Below are 25,062 nucleotides of genomic sequence, written 5' to 3'. Positions count from 1 at the left end.
CCTTCAATATATACACAATGATAAATCTGAAGAAAAAAAATTCATTATTGTGGTGGAAGTTCTCCACATCGGCATCCTCATGTTGATGCTGAGAATGACTAGAAGTGCCGTTTGGCAAGTAATAAACTAGATTCTTCATTGCGCATTGCCATAAAGGTAAAAGTTTGTTGAAAAAAATCAAAGCAAAATAAATAAGTAGAACTTCAAGTATTACTTATGACACCGATCTTATACACTGGCTCTGGAGGTTAAAGGTAACCTGTCACTAGAGTCAAGGTGCCCAAACTGTGGGCAGCATAAATCAAAGTTTGCCACAATTGCAGTCAGGCGTGTTTTTCTCTGAAATATTCTAGTATTTTAGAGAAAACCATACGTAGATGCCGTTGTACAGCCAGGCTATGATTCATGCTACCCGCACTTTGTGCAGCATGAATCAAGTGACAGGTTCCCTTTAACTGCGCATGCCTCAAAGGTTTAGTCAAGTGGCTACAGCAAGTATTGAAAACATCACAATTTAACCCTAAAGGTAACCACTTGTAATGTGAGCACTGTGCTCTTCTATTTTGGACCTCTCTACTGAACAAAATCTAAATTTGCTTTTTTCCAAGATGTATATCTGTATTGCCCATGTAAAACTCATTGTTTCTCACATCATTCTTCAGCTTCTTATGAAATGCTTAATATGAATGCCTGAAGCTGTGCTCACTGAAGTTTTAATGAAGACTAATTTAAAATAAATGTTCTCACTGTGAAAACTAATTGCGCAAATTAAGTCAAAGACAATGGAAAACTGAACTTATAAGATGTACTAAAGACAGATAAATATAAAGATATCGTCTCTGATAATAATAATAATAGAGGAAGAAAAAAACAATTGATAAACTGATACCAAACATCATAGAAAGGATGATTTTATTACACCAATAAATACGTACGTACAAAAAAGATTAACAAAAAATATTAATATGAACACATACAAAAATCACAACCACACATGAAAAGACGACAATCAGGAGGCAGAATTTCCTCTCTGCTAAAATACCGAGGAAGAAAATACCAACAGCTTCTAATTCCATTTTTAATCCAACCTTCCATGTCCAGAATTTATCACCTGTCATCACCTTAGATCAATTCCTTAAAATTATAGGTAGACATTTCTGGCTGAAGGTTGTAATTCTTTTAGCAATCAGGAACTTTAGCTTTATTGCTCGTGAAGAGAGAAAATTGCCTTTTTGTACATTCAGTGAATTGTTTGGTTTACATTGAACATACTGGAACTTAACAGACTGCCACAGGAGTCAGAACATAACATTCCTTGAAGTTTCCTACTGAGAAATGCATCTTACAATGAAGACTCAAAGATGAAAAACCTAATCCAATGTGTAAAATTAATAAAACTTTACCTGTTATTTTATATAGAATTCTACATACATTAACTGGCATGCGACTTAGCGATAGACGGATCCATTCGTTGGACTCTGGTCAATAGGACAGGTCAGTAGTCTGTATTCTGGATGAGGCGGGCAAATCTGTTACCTTCTGCCCGGTCAGGATCTTATTATCTGGATATTATCATTGTGGTATGACACACAGATGACATTGCACCAGTCTGGCAAATCAAAAGCCATGCTGGAGATACTGGAAGGTAGAAGATTCGCGAGCCTCCAATCCAGTGGCCAGAGACTCCTGACCCGCCTGATGAACCAGAATCTTGTTAATAGATCCACTCATCTCTAATTGCTACTGTATTATAAAGGCCGTAGGTGCTCAGAAGAACAGTCCCTCCCATGGTACAAGATAGAAATTACGTTGCAGGTCCAGCACAAGCTTTGTCAGAGTAACCTTCATGGGTGCAACATCTTCAGCTAGCAAGAACGACCTCCAAATTCTCCAGACATTTCAGATGATAGCCTTCAAGCCTTTCTTCAAATGAAGACCCATCTAGGAAAAGAAGAAGATAATGTAGAAATAGTCCCCCACAGACTATAAACCATATCCAAAATAACAGTTTCCTACACCACATAATATCCTAATGATTGTGATCTTCACCATATGATCCTTCCAGAAATGTATCATCCTGTGGAAATACTAGGTGGCAGAGTACACATTTTTAGCAGATCTATTACAGATATGAAACACAGAAGCATATCTACAGCGAACCAGACACATAAGAAAGCTGTATGCTTCGCTCCTTATTCATTGGGTGCCCTAGTGAGATGTAGTTTTATATGACAATTCATTTTATTGTACAATGTGGTGAAAAACATAAGAAGATGGCAATTCAGTCATTGTTTTTCGGGATTTGTTTTAATTGTATTTACTGTGAGGAGAAAAATGACCTGGCAACATGATTTTCTAAGGCTATTTTCACACATCAGGTTTTCAGTGTCAGGCTAAATCCGGCGAATGTTGAAAAAACTGGATCCGGCGCAGAATGTGAAAAACTGATGCGACGGATCCATTTTTTTGACGGATCTGGCTAGCATATCTAGATTATTGGATAAAAAAAAATTTGGAGCATGCTCAGTTTAAAAAACCGGATCAAGCCGCCGGATCCGCCTTTTTCCGGATTCAGCACCTTCCGGTGAAACTGGAAGCGACAGATTTGCCGGCGAAAACCGGACGAAACGCAATGTCATCCGATGCAATCTGGCACTAATACAAGTTTATGGGAAAAAACCTGATCCGGTGGCAACATTCACCTGATCCGGTTTTTTGAAAATTAGCCGGATTTAGCCTGACACTGAAAACCTAATGCGTGAAAGTAGCCTAAGACAGTAAGATGCCTGCGATATCAAACCCATGTTTTTGTTTTTTTAACCAGCTCATCACTGATCCATTTTTCTTTTTTCCTGATCAAGCACAGGCTCTAATATTGTTTTTTTTTCTGTAATACTTGAGGCTTAAATTTTATGTCATTTTTATATGCCTTTTTTTTTTTTTTTTTTTTGCACTGGAGGTGGACAGCTGTAAAGAAAAATGTGTGATGTGGTTCACTTTTTTTTTTACTTTTTAAAACAACCACAAAGGACCGCTATAGCATTTTTAATAAACATTTCACTTCTCCATAGAAATTATTTTTTATATTGGACATATGTTTATGGGGCGAGAGCGAAAAAGAGGGATTCAGACTGGCCTGATTTTTTTTTATACATATATATTTTGATTTTGCCATTTTTTTATTTTTTTTTTTTATTTTGTACACTGTGCCCTCTACAAAGTCTTAAAAAGAACTTTTGGGGGCATTTTAACATATTAAAATTCCCCCATGAAAGTGCTAGCTGGTTACACTGCGTTAACATCTTAGAGCATCAGTGTGGGAAAAAGTGTGGACACCCCAGACGTATAAAGTCTATGGGCAGTCTGGAAGTACTAAACTGGCATAAAAAAATTCATAAACTTGTAGAAAAGAAAAAGTGAATTGTGTCGTAATTTTTTTAAGACCCATAATATAATATACTAGATGGTGGCCCGATTCTAACGCATCGGGTATTCTAGAATATGCATGTCCACGTAGTATATAGCACAGCCACGTAGTAAATTGCCCAGTCATGTAGTATATTGCCCAGTCACGTAGTATATTGCCCAGCCACGTAGTATATTGCCCAGCCACGTAGTATATTGCCCAGCCACGTAGTATATTGCCCAGCCACGTAGTATATTGCCCAGTCACGTAGTATATTGCCCAGTCACGTAGTATATTGCCCAGTCACGTAGTATATTGCCCAGTCACGTAGTATATTGCCCAGTCACGTAGTATATTGCCCAGCCACGTAGTATATTGCCCAGTCACGTAGTATATTGCCCAGTCACGTAGTATATTGCCCAGTCACGTAGTATACTGCCCAGTTACGTAGTAGATTGCCCAGTTACGTAGTAGATTGCCCAGCCACGTAGAATATTGCCCAGCCACGTAGTATATTGCCCAGTTACGTAGTAGATTGCCCAGCGACGTAGTATATTGCACAACCCACGTAGTATATTGCCCAGTCACGTACTATATTGCCAAGCAACGTAGTATATTGCCCAGCCACGTAGTATATTGCCCAGTCACGTAATAAACAGCACAGAGCATATTGCCCAGTTACGTAGTATATTGCCCAGCGACGTAGTATACAGCACAGAGCCACGTAGTATATTGCACAGCCCACGTAGTATATTGCCCAGCCACGTAGTATATTGCCCAGCCACGTATGTCACAGGTTAAAAAATAAACATATACTCACCTTCCGATCGAGGGCCCCTTGTAGTTCTGTCACCAGCTTCTGGTCCCAGGGTGTGATGACGTCGCGGTCACATGACCGTGACATCATGGCAGGACCTTTTCGCGTAGGCGCGCAGGACCTGTGATGACCTCGCGGTCACATAACCGTGACGTCATGGAAGGTCCTTGTCGCATACCATCCTTAGGCACCGGAACGTCGCGAAGAGCGGGAAAGGCGCCGGAGGGTGAGTATATGATGATTTTTTTATTTTTTTTATTATTTTTAACATTAGATCTTTTTACTATTGATGCTGCATAGGCAGCATCAATAGTAAAAACTTGGTCACACAGGGTTAATAGCGGCGGTAACGGAGTGAGTTACCCACGGCATAACGCGGTCCGTTACCGCTGGCATTAACCCTGTGTGAGCGGTGACTGCAGGAAGTATGGAGCGGGCGCCGGGCACCTGACTGCAGGGGAGTAGGGAGGGACTAATCGGACTGTAGCCGTCGCTGATAGGTCACGGCAACCATGACAGGCAGCTGGCATTAACCCTGTGTGAGCGGTGACTGCGGGGAGCATGGAGCGCGCGCCGGGCACCTGACTGCAGGGGAGTAGGGAGGGACTAATCGGACTGTGGCCGTCGCTGATAGGTCGCGGCAGCCATGACAGGCAGCTGGCGAGACCAATCAGTGACTTGGATTCCATCACAGACAGAGGCCGTGACCAATGAATATCTGTGACAGACAGAAGGACAGACAGACAGACGGAAGTGACCCTTAGACAATTATATAGTAGATTGAGACCCAATATATAACATTACATGAATGCTAAAATATATAATCTGAAATCTACAACTTATCGTAAAGTGAATTTATAAAATATTTACAAAAAAAAATCACTTACTTTTCCTCAAAGCAGATAGAGAGTCTTCAATCCTGCCTTTTAGCAATGGAGTCTTTAGAGTAACTTTTGCCTAAGATACAAATTGAGTTTAATTTGTTATTGGAACATAATTCGCATCACAAAATATCACATTATTATGTAAAATGAAATTCAATTAAATGTCTCAGTTCAGCCATTTTTTTCATCCACAGCTGAAGTATCTTCAATTATTTGAAGCACCCATTTCAAAAGTACTCCTTTTTTGTTTTATGAATACAATAAAAAGCAAAATATGATAAAAACTATAAAGAAATTGACAGAATGATAAAAAACAAAAAAGATGAAATTGTAAAGTGTAGTAATATATTCCCTACCATAAAATAAAACAATGTGCTATAAAAGTTACATAAATCATTCAAAATATGTATTAATGTAAATTGACGCTGGTCGATAGGTCAATAGTCGGAATTATCTAAACAGAAAGAGAATCACCTGATGAACAAGCAACACTCTTTCCATTTGGAGAAATTAACTTTACGTTTGTGTGTAAACAGGAGATGTGCCGACGAGAGCAAGGATATTCTAACAGCACAAAACGCTGCAGATCGGCTTGCAAGTAGATGTTCGCCCATCACCTAACAGATTCGGCCAGTATGAATGTACCATAAGATTCTCAAGAGACCCAAGACTCAGACTAACAAAGATATCAGATTATCTATGAAATTACAGGCTACTTGTAATATTACAGTATGGTTGGTGTCTCTGTGGCGAGCAAACGTCCAACAATAGGCACTGTGGGTCAGCTGATGACTACATTTAGAGGGGTTGTCTGGTCTAAAATGAAAAGTCTGTAGTCACTCTATGTCCTCCCAGTACCCACTAGGCGGGGTCCAGCTTCACTCAATACACTACACTGGTCCTAACTAGGAGTATACATATGGCATACTTAAACCACCATTCCCGGGGCAGAAGACGGCAATTCCTCGAAGTGCACAGTGCGTACACTGGGATTATTCACAAGCCTGTGTGACTGCAGTCTTATAATGTTAGACTGGAGATTGCCTTTCATCTCCATTACTGCATGTTCATCCATTGTGTATAACCAATCCATTGAGAAGAACTTTAGTATATAGATCTCTGTTGATGGCAAAAATGTACTACATAAAACATGTACCTAATCTTTCTGTGTCGATACAGTACTTACCTTCTGATAATTGTGAAGTAACGCCCATAACGCTGAAGCTCCTATTCGCTGAATATTGGGGTTGTCATCTTCTAGACACGCACAGAGCACAGTCATAGCGTTATCTAAAGCAAAAAAAAGGCCATCAGTGATTAGTTTAATACTTAGTACAGAGATGTAAATTACCACAGAATGTAAGGAATACAATATAACCTCAAAGTTATTCCACAGTTACAAACCAACCTGGGTCACAGAGTGCGGCATCTTCCAAGGACCCTATATAATATAAACTATCAATTTGGTAGGCTCTAGCCATTAATGTATTATAGACCGCAAATTATCCAAATACTAGAACAAACGTCTGGTCTTTCCCTGGCAATATCGGCTCAGCAATCAAAGTGAAGTTGGCAGATTGCCAAGGTAGCTCCTATCTTAAAAAGAGCCATCTGTGATGCTCTATACAATAGGATTTTTTTTTTTTTTAACATATAGACTAAATACACAGCCGACCAGGGTTTTCTGGGAATGCCGACTTCTGCATCAGAAGGCAAGCGATGCAAAGAACGTTGTGCGTGTTTTCTGCCTGGAATGTCTGGACATGACATCATCGTCAATGCTTACCTCCCTATGCATATTTTACCTCCGTTAACCTGCAGTTACAGTGGGAAAAATAAGTACGGTATACATATACTGACGATTTTGCAAGTTTTCCCACCTAAAAAGAATGGAGGAAATTGTAATTTTTACCGTAGGGTGTCTAATAATTGTGCCAACAGTTGTTGAGCCAAACTGCTTGCCTATTGGCCATCCCAGCCATGTGAGGGTCTACAATTTTGTCCCTGATGTCCTTACCTTTTTGGTTTCGGTCATGGTGGAGAGGTTAGAGTGTGATTAAGTGTGTGGACAGGTGTCTTTTATACATGTAACTAATTTAAACAGGTGCAATTAATACAGGTATTGAGTGCAGAGTAGGAGGGCTTCTTAGACAAAAACTAACAGGTCTGTGAGAGCGCGCTGCACGGGACCCAGAAATGAATAGGCACTATATCCGGCCAAGATGGCGGTACTCTAAGTACACCACACGCCTGCGCCGCCCCGAATCCGGAAGTGCCCATTGTGGCGCAGCCTTCCTGGCGTCCGGGTCCCTAAAGCCCCTACCTCCTATCCGGAGTGGTGGCTGTGCTTCCCCCCCGTGCACTCTGCAGACCCATCGGTTTCAGCAGTGGCGGCATCGGACACCGCACCTAGCCGTGACAGGGGCCTCCCTGCTGCCATAACCCGACTGGCCGGCTCCGGTTCTTCATTCAGGTACCGATCCTAGAAGGTTCCCCGTCAGGGACAGGAAACCAAACTGATGCAGGAGAGGTACTACCCTTTTATCCTATAGGTTTCCTGTCCCTGAAGGGCGGATTCACTCTCTCTCTGGTAGTGCTGCACGGGAGACTGAGAAAATGAGGTGCTGAGTCGAGACAAGACAAGACTTTGCCCTGTTGATTAGCCATCCAAATCGGGACAGACTTTCCTGAGCCTGATAAAAAGAGAGCCTTGATGAGAATGTAGTCGAGGGTACAGGATGAGCACTAGACCTCTGATCCGCAAAATGACCATTAACCCTGGGAGTGGTTGCAAACCCGAACGGCATGGTGACAAACTGAAAATGGTCCTACAAGACCGCAAAATGCAGGAATCTCTGATGCCCTGGGAAGATAGGGACATGGAGGTAGACGTCCTAGATGTCTATGGAGCACAGGAACTCCTGCGACTCCATGGAAGTAATTAGGGTTGAGCGACCTTGACCTTTTTAGAGTCGAGCCGTGTTTCGCGAAACCCGACTATCTTAGAAGTCGAGTCGAGTGGAATCGGCCGATTATCGCGATAAGTCGGGTATCGCCCGAAACACGAAACCCAATGCAAGTCAATGGGGGAGCATAGTCGGCAGTGAGTGGAGGCCAGGAAAACACCTACACTGCCCATTTTAATGGCAAAAACATCCATTCTTGTTAAAGAAGCTTGTCAATCGTAATTTACCTTATAATAATTGGAAGGCATTTGAAATTGGGGGTCATTTGGCTAAAGTTGTGGGGGGTAGGGCTGGTTCAAGTAATTAGTGGGCCCAGTAAATCTGGACCACGTCACGGCAGTGGAGCAGGGAGAGGTAAGTATTTCAACTTTGCAAGTGCTGTGATCCTGAGCAAGCAGGGGGGCCCACTCGTTGGCATTGGCACAGGGCCCCTCAAAGTACAGCGGTGTGTTTGCATGGCGGGGGCGCATCCCACCGGCAGCAACACTTTTGCGTACTATGAGAGGCCCTGTGCCAGTGACGTCGCCAACTAGTATTCCTCCCCCCACCTGATGAAGGAACCTGCACTTTCATCTGCACCTTCCTCTTTGTCCCCGTGTAAGGTGGTATGGTATGCGGGAAGAGGAACCTGACTTTCAGCAGGGTCACAATCTTGCTGTGTAGCGTGCACGGGGAATTTTGCGTTATGGGTCAATGTACCAGCAGACTCATCTATCACTGGCTGGGCAATGGGCAGGATGAGGAGGAAACACAGATATAGGCCCAAAGAATAAAGTGGGCTAAATGCAGTTCAAAATTGGTAACACAAGACTAACCAGGGGGCATTGCAGTGGAGGACAACTGGAATGAGAGGCTGACAGAGAGTAGGCCCAAATCAGTAAGTAGTCGAAATGCAGTTCAAAATTGGCAACCGTAGTAAACAGGCGGCACAGCTTTGTTCAGTGGAGGAGAACAGCAAGGAGTGGCAGACACCGATAGTAGGCCCCAACCCAACTAGTAGGCCAAATGCAGTCTAACATTAACAACTACTTAACGAGAGCCTGAAAATGGAATTTCAGGACAGGAAACCAGGAGAACAGCAAGAAGTGGCAGACACCGATAGTAGGCCCCAAACCAACTAGTACGCCAAATGCAGTTGTTCCGTTTAACCACAATATAATGAGAGCCTGAAGATAGAAGTTCAGGAAAGGCAACCTGGAGAACACCTTGGAGTGTAACACACCATCTCTCTACACCCCATACCCAATTTGTAGGCCTAATGCAGCGTAGTTTCCAACAACTACTAAACGAGAGCCGAAGATTGAAGCTCAGGAAAGGCAACCTGGAGAACACCTTGGAGTGGAACACACCATCTCTCTACACCCCATACCCAATTTGTAGGCCTAATGCAGTGTAGTTTCCAAGAACTACTAAACGAGAGCCGGAAGATCGGAGCTCAGGAAAGGTAACCTGGAGAACACCTTGGAGTGGAACACACCATCTCTCTACACCCCATACCCAATTTGTAGGCCTAATGCAGTGTAGTTTCCAACAACTACTAAACGAGAGCATTAAGATCGAAGCAATGGCGAGGAAACCTGGGGCACACCTTGGGGAGGCAGACACCGTTAGTAGGCCCTACCAAAGTTGTACCCCCAATGCAGTTTTAAAATTCCTAGAGGCTGAAAACAAGACTATTGACGCTCAGCTTTTTTCAAGGAACACAGCTGAATTGAGTGGCGCAGACAGACACAGGTAGTAGGACTTAACCCAAAAATGTGGCTCACTGCAGCTTAAAAAAGTTACAGGGGTACACAAGCAGCAGTGCTCTGGGCAGTGGAGGACAATTTCAATAGTGGACCGCAGACAGACTTTGTACGCCTACTATTAAAAAAAGGATGCTCTATGCAATTAAAAATAGGTTCCAGGGGTCCACGGGCAGCAGTGGTGTGGTCAGTGGACGAGTATTGGAAGGAGGGACCGCAGACAGGCGTAGTAGGCCTAACATAACAAAATTAGGCTGTAGACACTGTAAAATTGGTTCCAGGGGTACACGGGCAGCAGTGGTGTGGTCAGCGGAGGAAAATTGGAATTAGGGACTGCAGACAGACTTTGTAGGCTGTCCCCTGTGGACCATGCATCCAACACATTAACCCAGTGCGCCGTAATGGACACGTAACTTTTTGTGGACATGCCTACTGGTCCATGCGTCTCTTGTCAGGTGCACCTTTCTACTGTTTGATTGCCTGAGTGCTATGATAATGCAGACTTTTTCATGCCGGTGGAGGGCTGGGATGGCTTTTCTCGCAAAAGAAATGTCGACTGGGTAGCTTGAACCGTTGCACAGCGTAGTTCATCTGGGCTTTCTAAATATAAAACAAAGAAAAAAAGGAGGCTACATGCACTTTCAGCTGGGTTCCAGGGGTACACGGCCAGCATTGGTCTGGTCAGTGGAGAACTATTGGAAGGAAGGACCGCAGACAGGCATCGAAGCCCTAACATAATAACACATTGCTGTTGGCAATTTTAAATTGGTTCCAGGGGAACACGGGCAGCAGTGGCCTGGTCAGTGTAGTAGTAGTAGAAAGAACGGACCGCAGACAGGCATCGAAGGCCTAAAATAAAAAAATTGGGCTGGCTGTAGGCAATTTTAAATTGGTTCCAGGGGTACACGGGCAGCAGTGGTGTGGTCAGTGGAGGCATATTGTAAGGAGTGACCGCAGACAGGCATCGAAGGCCTAAAATAATAACACATGGCTGTAGGCAATTTTAAATTGGTTCCAGGGGTACACGGGCAGCAGTGGTGTGGTCAGTGGAGGCCTAGTGGAAGGAGTGACCGCAGACAGGCATCGAAGGCCTAAAATAAAAAAATTGGGCTGGCTGTAGGCAATTTTAAATTGGTTCCAGGGGTACACGGGCAGCAGTGGTATGGTCAGTGGAGGCCTAGTGGAAGGAGTGACCGCAGACAGGCATCGAAGGCCTAAAGTAAAAAAATTGGGCTGGCTGTAGGCAATTTTAAATTGGTTCCAGGGGTACACGGGCAGCAGTGGTGTGGTCAGTGGAGGCCTAGTGGAAGGAGTGACCGCAGACAGGCATCGAAGGCCTAAAATAATAACACATGGCTGTAGGCAATTTTAAATTGGTTCCAGGGGTACACGGGCAGCAGTGGTGTGGTCAGTGGAAGCCTAGTGGAAGGAGTGACCGCAGACAGGCATCGAAGGCCTAAAATAATAACACATGGCTGTAGGCAATTTTAAATTGGTTCCAGGGGTACACGGGCAGCAGTGGCCTGGTCAGTGTAGTAGTAGTAGAAAGAACGGACCGCAGACAGGCATCGAAGGCCTAAAATAAAAAAATTGGGCTGGCTGTAGGCAATTTTAAATTGGTTCCAGGGGTACACGGGCAGCAGTGGTGTGGTCAGTGGAGGCCTAGTGGAAGGAGTGACCGCAGACAGGCATCGAAGGCCTAAAATAATAACACATGGCTGTAGGCAATTTTAAATTGGTTCCAGGGGTACACGGGCAGCAGTGGTGTGGTCAGTGGAGGCCTAGTGGAAGGAGTGACCGCAGACAGGCATCGAAGGCCTAAAGTAAAAAAATTGGGCTGGCTGTAGGCAATTTTAAATTGGTTCCAGGGGTACACGGGCAGCAGTGGTGTGGTTAGTGGAGGCATAGTGGAAGGAGTGACCGCAGACAGGCTTCGAAGGCCTAACATAACAAAAATGTCAATACAATGGTATTGTCAGTGGCAGGCATTGAAGGAGGTCAGCGCATAGACTAAACATTGGTGGAGCTGTGAGATAATTTTGCAAGTGGTAGAGCACTGTTTGAGCGGGGGGGGGAGGGAACTGTCTTGTGGCCGGCGGTACAGGCCCAGGGCCCCTCATATTACAACGGTGTGTCTGACGTTGGGTGCGCACCACCACCGCCAGAGACACTTTATTGTACTAGGAGGGACCCAGTGGCAGTGCCGTCGACCAAAAGCGGGCACACCCACCTCTTCAGACAAACAGCCCTCTCACGGGTGCTGTCGCCAAGTGTCGATACCACGGCCCCGTGTGGGGAGTTTGGCCATTTAGTGAGGTGTAAACATGTCGTATGCTGGACAATCAGGTGCAGAAAATTACGAGATTGGAAAAGGCATTCAGAATAGTCCACAGGCAAGACCTTTTCATAGGAAAGCTAGGTGTCAGCCGGGCAAGGTGGGGCAAAAGATTTCGAAATCCAGTTGTGGTTCATTTTAATGAAGGTTAGATCATCTACATTTTGGGTAGCCAGACGAGTCCTTTTTTCTGTTAGTATTGAACCTGCAGCACTGAATACTCTTTCTGATAGGACACTAGCTGCCGGGCAAGCAAGCTCCTGCAATGCATATTCTGCCAATTCTGGCCAGGTGTCTAATTTTGATGCCCAGTAATCAAATGGGAATGACGGTTGAGGGAGAACATCGATAAGGGATGAAAAATAGTTTGTAACCATACTGGACAAATGTTGTCTCCTGTCACTTTGAATTGATGCTGCAGTACCTGTCCTGTCTGCGGTCATAGCAAAATCACTCCACAACCTGGTCAGAAAACCCCTCTGGCCAACGCCACTTCTGATTTCTGCCCCTCTAACTCCTCTGGTCTGCTGGCCCCTGCAGCTCGTGTGAGAACGATCACGGGCGCTGTGTGCAGGGAATGCCAGAAGCAAACGGTCAACAAGAGTTGATTGTTTGGTTGCTAATATTAGTTCCAAGTTCTCATGTGGCATTATATTTTGCAATTTGCCTTTATAGCGAGGATCAAGGAGGCAGGCCAACCAGTAATCGTCATCATTCATCATTTTAGTTATGCGTGTGTCCCTTTTGAGGATACGTAAGGCATAATCCGCCATGTGGGCCAAAGTTCCAGTTCTCAAATCTGCGGTTGTGCTTGGTTGAGGGGCAGTTTCAGGCAAATCCACGTCACTTGTGTCCCTCAAAAAACCAGAACCCGGCCTTGCCGCGCCACCAATTTCCAGTGGCCCCGGAAAAGCTTCCTCATTAAAAATATAATCATCCCCATCATCCTCCTCCTCCTCTTCGCCCGCTACCTCGTCCTGTACACTGCCCTGGCCAGACAATGGCTGACTGTCATCAAGGCTTTCCTCTTCCTCAGCTGCAGACGCCTGATCCTTTATGTGCGTCAAACTTTGCATCAGCAGACGCATTAGGGGGATGCTCATGCTTATTATGGCGTTGTCTGCACTAACCAGCCGTGTGCATTCCTCAAAACACTGAAGTACTTGACACATGTCTTAAATCTTCGACCACTGCACACCTGACAACTCCATGTCTGCCATCCTACTGCCTGCCCGTGTATGTGTATCCTCCCACAAAAACATAACAGCCCGCCTCTGTTCACACAGTCTCTGAAGCATGTTCAGTGTTGAGTTCCACCTTGTTGCAACGTCTATGATTAGGCGATGCTGGGGAAGGTTCAAAGAACGCTGATAGGTCTGCATACGGCTGGAGTGTACGGGCGAACGGCGGATATGTGAGCAAAGTCCACGCACTTTGAGGAGCAGGTCGGATAACCCCGGATAACTTTTCAGGAAGCACTGCACCACCAGGTTTAAGGTGTGAGCCAGGCAAGGAATGTGTTTCAGTTGGGAAAGGGAGATGGCAGCCATGAAATTCCTTCCGTTATCACTCACTACCTTGCCTGCCTCAAGATCTACAGTGCCCAGCCACGACTGCGTTTCTTTCTGCAAGAACTCGGACAGAACTTCCGCGGTGTGTCTGTTGTCGCCCAAACACTTCATAGCCAATACAGCCTGCTGACGTTTGCCAGTAGCTGCCCCATAATGGGAGACCTGGTGTGCAACAGTGGCAGCTGCGGATGGAGTGGTTGTGCGACTGCGGTCTGTGGACGAGCTCTCGCTTCTGCAGGAGGACGAAGAGGAGGAGGAGGGGGTGCGAACGGCTACAGCCAACTGTTTCCTAGACCGTGGGCTAGGCAGAACTGTCCCAAACTTGCTGTTCCCTGTGGACCCTGCATCCACAACATTCACCCAGTGTGCCGTGATGGACACGTAACGTCCCTGGCCATGCCTACTGGTCCATGCATCTGTTGTCAGGTGCACCTTTGTGCTCACAGATTGCTTGAGTGCATGGACGATGCGCTCTTTAAAATGCTGGTGGAGGGCTGGGATGGCTTTTCTGGAAAAAAAGTGTCGACTGGGTAGCTCGTAGCGTGGTACAGCGTAGTCCATCAGGGCTTTGAAAGCTTCGCTTTCAACTAACCGGTAGGGCATCATCTCTAACGAGATTAGTCTAGCTATGTGGGCGTTCAAACCCTGTGTACGCGGATGCGAGGCTAAGTACTTCCTTTTTCTAACCATAGTCTCATGTAGGGTGAGCTGGACTGGAGAGCTGGAGATCGTGGAACTAGCGGGGGTGCCGGTGGACATGGCAGACTGAGAGACGGTGGGAGATGGTATTGTTGCCGCCGGTGCCCTCGATGCAGTGTTTCCTACTACGAAACTGGTGATTCCCTGACCCTGACTGCTTTGGCCTGGCAAAGAAACCTGCACAGATACTGCAGGTGGTGCGGAAAATGGTGGCCCTACACTGCCAGAAGGGATGTTGCGTTGCTGACTAGCTTCATTGGCCGAGGGTGCTACAACCCTAAGGGACGTTTGGTAGTTAGTCCAGGCTTGCAAATGCATGGTGGTTAAATGTCTATGCATGCAACTTGTATTGAGACTTTTCAGATTCTGTCCTTTGCTTAAGGTAGTTGAACATTTTTGACAGATGACTTTGCGCTGATCAATTGGATGTTGTTTAAAAAAATGCCAGACTGCACTCTTTCTAGCATCGGATACCTTTTCAGGCATTGCAGACTGAGCTTTAACCGGATGGCCACGCTGTCCTCCAACAGGTTTTGGCTTTGCCACGCGTTTTGGGCAAGATACGGGCCTGGCAGATGGAACCTGTTGCGATGTTGATGCCTGCTGCGGCCCCTCCTCCTCCGCTTCAGAACTGCTGCCGCCTGCACCCTGTTCCCCCAATGGCTGCCAATCGGGGTCAAGAACTGGGTCATCTATTACCTCTTCTTGTAGCTCGTGTGCAACTTCGTCTGTGTCACCGTGTCGGTCGGTGGTATAGCGTTCGTGATGGGGCAACATAGTCTCATCAGGGTCTGATTCTTGATCATTACCCTGCGAGGGCAATGTTGTGGTCTGAGTCAAAGGACCAGCATAGTAGTCTGGCTGTGGCTGTGCATCAGTGCACTCCATGTCAGATTCAACTTGTAATGGGCATGGACTGTTAACTGCTTCACTTTCTAAGCCAGGGACGGTATGTGTAAAGAGCTCCATGGAGTAACCCGTTGTGTCGCCTGCTGCATTCTTCTCTGTTGTTGTTTTTGCTGAAGAGGACAAGGAAGCGACTTGTCCCTGACCGTGAACATCCACTAACGACGCGCTGCTTTGACATTTACCAGTTTCACGAGAGGAGGCAAAAGAGCTAGAGGCCGAGTCAGCAAGATAAGCCAAAACTTGCTCTTGCTGCTCCGGCTTTAAAAGCGGTTTTCCTACTCCCAGAAAAGGGAAGGTTCGAGGCCTTGTGTAGCCAGACGACGAACCTGGCTCCACAGCTCCAGACTTAGGTGCAATATTTTTTTTCCCACGACCAGCTGATGCTCCACCACTACCACTACCCTCATTACCAGCTGACAATGAACGCCCCCAGCTACGACCTCTTCCACCAGACTTCCTCATTGTTTTAAAAACGTAAACAAACTAACGGTATTTGTTGCTGTCACACAACTTACACGGTGAGCTATAACTTCAGTATGATTTAGCTACCCCTTTACAGGTGAGTGAGACCACAACGAAAATCAGGCACAATGTTACACACTCTGTTGTTGGTGGCAACAAATGAGAGAGATGCCACACACGCAGGACTGTCACTGAAGCACAAATGTAAATATTAATCTCCCACTGATTTGATTTTTTTTTTTTTTTTCAGGGAGACTTTAGGAAAAAAAAATAATAGAATAAAATGATTTTTTCAGGAAGAATTTAGAAACCAAATAAAATAAAATGATTTTTTCAGGGAGAATTTAGAAACCAAATAAAATAAAATGATTTTTTCAGGGAGAATTTAGAAAACAAAACAAAAAAAGGCTTTCTATGGCCCACTGAGTGAGAGATGACGCACACAGGAGTCAGGAGTGGCACACAAGCCCAGAGGCCAATATTTATCTCCCACTGATTGATTTATTGATTTTTTCAGGTAGAATTTAGAACCCAAATCAACCAAAAACATAAATAGGCTTTCTATGGCCCACTATTTGTGAGAGAGATGGCACGCTCAGGACTGGCACACAAGCCCAGAGGCCAATATTAATCTCCCACTTTTTATTTTTGTTCCAGGGAAAATTTATAAACCCAATAAAAAAATAAATAAATAGGCTTTCTATGGCCCACTATCTGAGAGAGAGAGATGGCACGCTTAGGACTGGCACACAAGCCCAAAGGCCAATATTAATCTCCCTTTTTTTTTTAAGGGAGAATTTATAAAACCAAAAAAAAAAATAAATAAATAGGCTTTCTATGGCCCACTATTTGTGAGAGAGATGGCACGCTCAGGACTGGCACACAAGCCCAGAGGCCAATATTAATCTCCCACTTTTTATTTTTTTTCAGGGAAAATTTATAAACCCAATAAAAAAATAAATAAATAGGCTTTCTATGGCCCACTATCTGAGAGAGAGAGATGGCACGCTTAGGACTGGCACACAAGCCCAAAGGCCAATATTAATCTCCCACTGATTGATTTATTGATTTTTTCAGGTTGAATTTAGAACCCAAATAAAGCAAAAAAAAAAAAAAAAGGGCTTTCTATGGCCCACTGAGTGAGTGATGATGCACACAGGAGTCAGAAGTGGCACACAAGCCCTGAGGCCAATATTTTTCTCCCACTGATTGATGTAGTGATTTTTTCAGGTAGATTTTAGAACCCAAATCAAGCAAAAAAATAAATAGGCTTTCTATGGCCCACTGACTGAGAGATGGCACACACAGGAGTCAAGAGTGGCACACAAGCCCTGAGGCCAATATTTTTCTCCCACTGATTGATGTAGTGATTTTTTCAGGTAGATTTTATAACCCAAATCAAGCAAAAAAATAAATAGGCTTTCTATGGCCCACTGAGTGAGAGATGGCACACACAGGGATGGCACTCTAGCAGAAATGTCAATCTTAATCTCCCACAAAAAAAAAAAAAAAAACAGGGAGTGTCCAACAATTACTATCTCCCTGCAGTAATCTCAGCCAGGTATGGCAGGCAGCAATAAGGAGTGGACTGATGCACAAATTAAAAAAAAAGTGTGGACAAACAAAAAAGATAGCTGTGCAGAAAGGAAGGAACAAGAGGATTTGTGCTTTGAAAAAAGCAGTTGGTTTGCACAGCGGCGTACACACAGCAATGCAGCTATCAGGGAGCCTTCTAGGGCAGCCCAATGAGCTACAGCGCTGAGGGGGAAAAAAAATAAAAAAATGTAGCTTCCACTGTCCCTGCACACCGAAGGTGGTGTTGGGCAGTGGAAATCGCTACAGCACAAGCGGTTTGGTGGTTAATGGACCCTGCCTAACGCTATCCCTGCTTCTGACGAAGCGGCAGCAACCTCTCCCTAAGCTCAGATCAGCAGCAGTAACATGGCGGTCGGCGGGAACGCCCCTTTATAGCCCCTGTGACGCCGCAGACAGCAAGCCAATCACTGCAATGCCCTTCTCTAAGATGGTGGGGACCAGGACCTATGTCATCACGCTGCCCACACTCTGCGTTTACCTTCATTGGCTGAGAAATGGCGCTTTTCGCGTCATTGAAACGCGACTTTGGCGCGAAAGTCGCGTACCGCATGGCCGACCCCGCACAGGGGTCGGATCGGGTTTCATGAAACATGACTTTGCCAAAAGTCGGCGACTTTTGAAAATGAACGACCCGTTTCGCTCAACCCTAGAAGTAATTACTGAACACAGGGACTCTGTCCTGAAATGTCGCAGACGGACCCTTTTGTTCAGTAATTTTAGATCCAGGGTGGGTCGAACCGCGAATAAAACCCTGTGAAACGTTCCTGATCTGGGACGGGAATGATGACACCTGAACTGAGAAGGAAGGCAATGAATGCAAAGAAACCGCAGAACCAGAGAAGCATCTCTTGGAGGACGGGATTCGAAGAATTGCTCTTGGGGCCACAAAGCGAAATCTATTTTGTATCTGGAGGATACAACCTCCCTGACCCATGCGTCCTCTACCGAGGCGAGCCAAACATCTCTGAAAAACTGAAGTTGGACGCCCAGCCTGGGAGATTCCCTAGAATCTGGAGATGAGTCATGCAAAAGACGATCTGCCAGGTCTAAGCCTGATGGATCTACCCTGTGCATTACAGGTACCCCAAGGAGGGTGTGGGTTTAAAAGAAGCCCTTTTCCTATCCTGACGAACCTGTGACCTCTCTTGGAGGGAAAAATCCTCCATCGCAAAGAAAACGGCGAAAGGGCCAAAATGACAAACTTACGCTTCAGAGGAGGCCGGTGAGGTTTGGACTGAGGAAGGATGGAGCTCGTCCCTCCAGTTACCTCCTAAATAATTTGGTCCAACTTGGAGTCAAATAGACGGGTACCCTAGAAAGGCAAGCTGGTAAGGGACTTTGAAGACAAGTTCACCTGCCATGCCTTAAGCCAAATAGTCCGTCGGATGGCCACAATATTGCTGGACGCCTGAGCTGTGCATGAAGCGGCATCCAGGGATGCGGATACCATGTACTTCCCTGCATGAGAAATCTGGCTTGTGAGGTTGGCCAATTCCTCCGGTTGGGCTCCAGAAAAAATGCCCAGAGTTGTTAAGCCAATGCAGCTATGGACTTTGACAGAGAGGTGGTGGGCACATGCAGGGCACAAAGTAGAAGCGGCTGCTTCAAAGGCAGACTTAGCAAAAGACTATGATCTTGTCATTGGAGTCCTTAAGGGATGCTCCACTTGTAAGCGGGAGGACCGTGTTGGTGGATAGTCTGGAAACTGGAGGGTCCACAGTTAGAGAAGCGGTCCAGTTCACTGTGATCTCAGAGATATAGGATGCCAAGGCGCTTCCCTCTTTGGAAGCGTCTGGTCGGGTTTTCCTATTCCCTGGAAAGTACCTTCTCAAATTTTCTGTGTGCAAGTACTTGGACCCGTCGAAGCACACACCGTGCGAAACGGCCGTCGTCCAGACTCCATTCCCGCACCCTCCTGTACACTTGATTTCCTAATGGATGAATTTATATATTCTTTCCAATAAAGAGCACGATTACACAACTACAAAAGGGTGAGTGCCGCATATATTTTTCTTCTTCTGCTTCGTTGAAAATTAAGCTATTTGCTACCAGCGCAGAGCACCAGACACCCAGAGCTTTTGTGACACCTGTTAATCGGATGTTCATTAACAAGTCCAAGTCCAGAAGAGTTTGTACTCAAAAACTCTAGTGCCGTCCGTTACTTTATTTTCTTTTTATTGTTTAACCCCTTTCTGACCTCGGACGGGATAGTACGTCCGAGGTCAGAAGCCCCACTTTGATGCGGGCTCCGGCGGTGAGCCCGCACCAAAGCCGGGACATGTCAGCTGTTTTGAACAGCTGACATGTGCCCATAATAGGCGCGGGCAGAATCGCGATCTGCCTGCGCCTATTAACTAGTTAAATGCCGCTGTCAAACGCAGACAGTGGCATTTAACTACCGCATCCGGCCGGGCGGCCGGAAATGACGTCATCGCCGACTCCCGTCACATGATCGGAGGTCGGCGATGCTTTTCCATTGTAACCATAGAGGTCCTTGAGACCTCTATGGTTACTGATCGCCGGTAGCTGTGAGCGCCACCCTGTGGTCGGCGCTCACAGCACACCTGATTTTCTGCTACATAGCAGCGAACAGGAGATCGCTGCTATGTAGCAGAACCGATCGTGCTGTGCCTGCTTCTAGCCTCCCATGGAGGCTATTGAAGCATGGCAAAAGTAAAAAAAAAAAGTTAACAAAAAATGTTAAGAAAATAAAAAAAAATATAAAAGTTTAAATCACGCCCCTTTTGCCCCAATCAAAATCTAATATATAAAGCTGAATGTGTGTGTGTGTATGTATGTATGTGTTTATGTCCGGGATTGGCATCTGATCCGTCGCAGCTACAGCCACAACATTTTGCACAGTCACACGTCTGGACCCCGAGAGCGTCATAGGCTATGCTGTGAGGTGAAATTTTAAACCCGCGCTTTCCAATTCACCAAACAATTTTGCCCCTATCTACATAATGGGGAAAAAGTGAAAGGAAAAGTGTTGGAGGCGTCGCAGCTACAGCCACAAAATTTTGCACAGTCACACGTCTGGACCCCGAGAGCGTCATAGGCTATGTTGTGAGGTGAAATTTTAACCTCGTGCTTTCCAATTCACCAAACAATTTTGCCCCTATCTACATAATGGGGAAAAAGTGAAAGGAAAAGTGTTGGAGGCAAATTGACTGCTGCCAGATGTGAAGAAGGGGGACTTAAAGAGTGAGAGCGATGGCGCCAAAGAGTATATACCATACAGTTGCTAAGGTGGGGCCCCGACATGGGATACTCACCACACACTGGGATATGAACAAGCACACAAAATGCGCCACACACTACCACGTGCTTGAACACATATACCACCCTCAGCACACATTTCACCACACATACACCAACCTCGCCACATAAAAGTCGAAACACAAAAGTCACCGCTCAAAACTCGCCACGCGCAAAACTCGCCACATGCAAAACTAGGCTCACGCAAAACTCGCCACACGTGCAAAACTCACCTCATGGGAAAACCCGCCACACGAAAAAATTGCCACATACACAAAAGTTGCAACACATGCAAAAAATGCTTCACACAAAACTTGCACATACTTGCCACGCGCAAAACTCGCCATGCGCAAAACTTGCTGCACACAACTTGCTACACTAACCTGTCACATGCAACTCGACACACAAAAAGTTGCTGCACGCATGTCGCCACACAAAACTCATCTCACAAAAGTCGCTACATGCATGTCGCCACACGCAACTCAACACACACAACTTGACACACGAAACTCGCCCTAAAACACACACAAGTCTGGTATTATCCTTCAAAAATAAAAATCTGATTAATAAGCAGACAAACTACAAGAGCAACAAATGTACCATATAGGAAATACGCCAGCTGTCAGTCACGACCTGTCTATTATGTGTATGTGTGAGCTAATATATACTGCCAGGGGGGAGGGGTTCCTGTTGGCTGGGGATTTATCAGGCTGCCAATTTATCTTACAAATACTGAGGTAAAAATACTGAACAAATAACGTGTGAACGAGGTCTAATACAGGAGGAGATGACATACAGATATATACTATGTACAGGGGAGATAACACACAGGTATATACTATATACAGGAGAGATGACACACAGGTATATACTATATAGAGATGACATACAGGTACATACTATATACAGAAGGAGATGACACACAGGTATATACTATATACAGGAGCAGATGACCTACAGGTATATACTATATACAGGAGGAGATGACATACAGGTATTTGCTATATATAGGAGGAGATGACATACAGGTATATACTATATATACAGGAGGAGATGACACACAGATATATACTATATATACAGGAGGAGATGACACACAGATATATACTATATACAGGGGAGATGACACAGATATATACTATATACAGGGGAGATGACATACAGGTATATACTATATACAGGGGAGATGACACACAGGTATATACTATATACAGGAGGAGATGACATACAGGTATATACTATATATAGGAGATGACAGGTATATACTATATACAGGGGAGATGACACAGCAGGTATATACTATATACAGGGGAGATGACATACAGGTATATACTATATACAGGAGATGACACAGGTGTATACTATCTATAAGGGAGATGACAAACATGTATATACTGAGGTGAAAATGAGGGGTGTGAGGTGAAAATGAAAAGGTGTGAGTGCAAAATGAGAGGAGTGAGGGAAAATAGTAGAGTGATCGGAAAATGACAGATGTGAGGTCGAAATGACAATGTTAAGGGGGAATGAGAGGAGTGAGGGGGAAAATAAGAGGAGTGAGGGGGAAAATGAGAGGTCTGAGGGAGAAAATGAGAGATGTGAGAGGGAAAATGAGAGGCGTGATGGGAAAATAAGAGAAGTGAGGTGCTATAACTAACCACAGATATTTACAATGCCCATGCAACGCCGGGCTCTTCAGCTAGTAAATCAATTAAAAAAAAAAATCTACACATATTTGGTATCGCCGCACTCAGAATCGCCCGATCTACCAATTAAAAAAAGCATTAACCTGATCGCTAAACAGCGTAGCGAGAAAAAAAAATCGAAACACCAGAAGTACGTTTTTTTGGTCGCCGCGACATTGCATTAAATTGCAAAAACGGGCGATCAAAAGAACGTATCTGCACCAAAATGCTATCATTAAAAACGTCATCTCGGCACGCAAAAAATAAGCCCTAAACAGACCCCAGATCATGAAAAATGGAGACGCTACGAGTATCGGAATACGGCACAATTTTTTTATTTTTTTAGCAAAGTTTGGAATTTTTTTTCACCACTTAGGTAAAAAATAACCTAGATATGTTAGATGTCTATGAACTCGTACTGACCTGGAGAATCATAATGTCAGATCAGTTTTAGCATGTAGTGAACCTAGCAAAAAAGCCAAACAAAAAACAAGTGTGGGATTGCACTTTTTTTTGCAATTTCACCGCACTTGGAATTTTTTTCCCGTTTTCTAGTACACGACATGCTAAAACCAATGATGTTGTTCAAAAGTACAACTCGTCCCGCAAAAAATAAGCCCTCACATGGCCAAATTGATGGAAAAATAAAAAAGTTATGGCTCTGGGAAGGAGGGGAGTGAAAAACGAACACGGAAAAACGAAAAATCCCAAGGTCATGAAGGGGCAAAGTGCCTGACAAGAAGAGTATAAGAAGAAGAGGAAGCAGGAGGGCAAGAGTGCTCTCCTTTAGGATTAGGCATTATAAGAAGCAGACCCACTAACTAATGCCAGAAGGTTAGGGGACAGAAAGATATTTGCTGACGAGAGTGTCAGTCTGCAGAGCAGAGCTCCTCACAGTAAGATGCAGGTCCTGTCTGGTTCCAGGCTGTAGGGGAGTTCCAGGACAAATGCAGAACTACCTGCAGAGAAAAGCCACCTTCCGGGTTCCGATGCAGGCAAATGGTTCATGCCTCCTAAAACCGACAGGCTATGGTGGGCGAGTGGGTAGGAGACAGAGGCCAGGACCATAATACGGATCACCTAAACACTTTGTGTTAGAGATTGTGGTCCTGCCGGCTAGACATATAAGGATACGGGGTGGCAGTACACGCCGTACTCAGTCTCAACATGGGATTACAGTGTGACTGTTCACACTGTATCCCTCCAGAGGTAAAGGAGAAGATCCATCTAAAAAATAAAAAAGGGAGACTGTGATGGTTGTGAAATGCTATGTGGGTATCATTTTTGTGTATATTTCTATTCTACTGATTTTCATGGCGTTCTCTTGTAGAAGGAGTTATTTGCTAATTGATGAATGGCTGTTGCTGCCATCTGATATCAGCCCCCACAGTACTGTATTGTATGATAATGACATGTTGACCTAAGGGTACCGTCACACAGTGGCACTTTGATCGCTAGGACGGCACGATCCGTGACGTTCCAGCGATATCGTTACGATCTCGCTGTGTCTGACACGCTACTGCGATCAGGGACCCCGCTGAGAATCGTACGTCGTAGCAGATCGTTTGAAACTTTCTTTCGTCGCTGGATCTCTCGCTGACATCGCTGAATCGGCGTGTGTGACGCCGATTAAGCGATGCCTTCACTGGTAACCAGGGTAAACATCGGGTTACTAAGCGCAGGGCCGCGCTTAGTAACCCGATGTTTACCCTGGTTACCAGCGTAAACGTTAAAAAAACAAACACTACATATTTACCTTCAGCTGTCTGTCCCCGGCGCTCTGCTTCTCTGCACTCCTCCTGCATCCTGTGTCAGCGCCGGCCAGCCGGAAAGCAGAGCGGTGACGTCACCGCTCTGCTTTCTGGCTGACCGGCGCTGACAGTGCAGAGGGAAGCAGAGCGCCGGAGGACAGACAGCTGAAGGTAAGTATGTAGTGTTTGTTTTTTTAACGTTTACGCTGGTAACCAGGGTAAACATCGGGTTACTAAGCGCGGCCCTGCGCTTAGTAACCCGATGTTTACCCTGGTTACCGGGGACCTCGGGATCGTTGGTCGCTGGAGAGCTGTCTGCGTGACAGCTCTCCAGCGACCAAACAGCAACGCTGCAGCGATCGACATCGTTGTCGGTATCGCTGCAGCGTCGCTTAGTGTGACGGTACCCTTACTTGTTGAAACAATGAGAGCCCCTGAGACCTTCCCTCTCCTGACCTGTGAATGAGGGAGACTTTTAAAATATCAGGGAGGCGAGACACAGATCAGTCCTGTGTGGAATGATGGTGTGTTCACAGCATCTCAGAGAGAAAGAAGAGTATATGGACTATGCTTTTCCGCTTTCTGCTGGATTTTTGGACTTTTATCCTGTTAATGAACTGCATTAGTGTTCTAGACTATCTTATCCTTTGTGTGGTGGGTTTGTATTTTTGCCTAAATAAAGGTCTTGGGATTGTTTACAATACTCTAGCTCTGTTAATTGTGTGATACCGGAGAAGGACCCCGTGACAACTGGTGGCAATCAGTGGGATCAACAGAGCGTAACCTAATGGAGAACCACCCACAGAGTCAGTACAGAAATTGGACTGCATCCAGTTTACAGGAGAGAACCAGAGACCTGGGCCTGAACTACCAGGGAATGACTAAATAGGCCTTAATTGACCTACTGGTGGGTGCCAGCCAGGCCACCTCCTCCCATGTGTCTGAAGGACGAGCACTGGAGACGAGTGGGTGGTGTGGTAC

The 25,062-nt window shown here is 45.3% G+C and overlaps 1 protein-coding gene across 1 annotated transcript in view; it reads right to left on the bottom strand.

Annotated features, from left to right (window-relative positions):
- Window positions 1-895: 895 nt before the first annotated feature.
- RTTN (rotatin) overlaps window positions 896-25,062 on the bottom strand; it is a 327,600-nt gene continuing 303,433 nt past the window's right edge. The window contains exons 48-50 of the mRNA XM_069730984.1: window positions 6,294-6,397; window positions 5,111-5,180; window positions 896-1,941 (exon numbers count right to left, since the gene is read on the bottom strand). Coding sequence (XP_069587085.1) covers window positions 1,862-1,941; window positions 5,111-5,180; window positions 6,294-6,397 — 254 coding nt within the window. The 3' untranslated portion in view covers window positions 896-1,861. The remainder of the gene's footprint in view (window positions 1,942-5,110; window positions 5,181-6,293; window positions 6,398-25,062) is intronic.

Source organism: Ranitomeya imitator, chromosome 6 (assembly GCF_032444005.1).
Source record: "Ranitomeya imitator isolate aRanImi1 chromosome 6, aRanImi1.pri, whole genome shotgun sequence".
In the NCBI taxonomy this organism is placed as follows: domain Eukaryota; kingdom Metazoa; phylum Chordata; class Amphibia; order Anura; family Dendrobatidae; genus Ranitomeya; species Ranitomeya imitator.
Note: the sequence above shows the minus strand (reverse complement) of the source record. Positions and strands in the feature narration are given on the sequence as shown.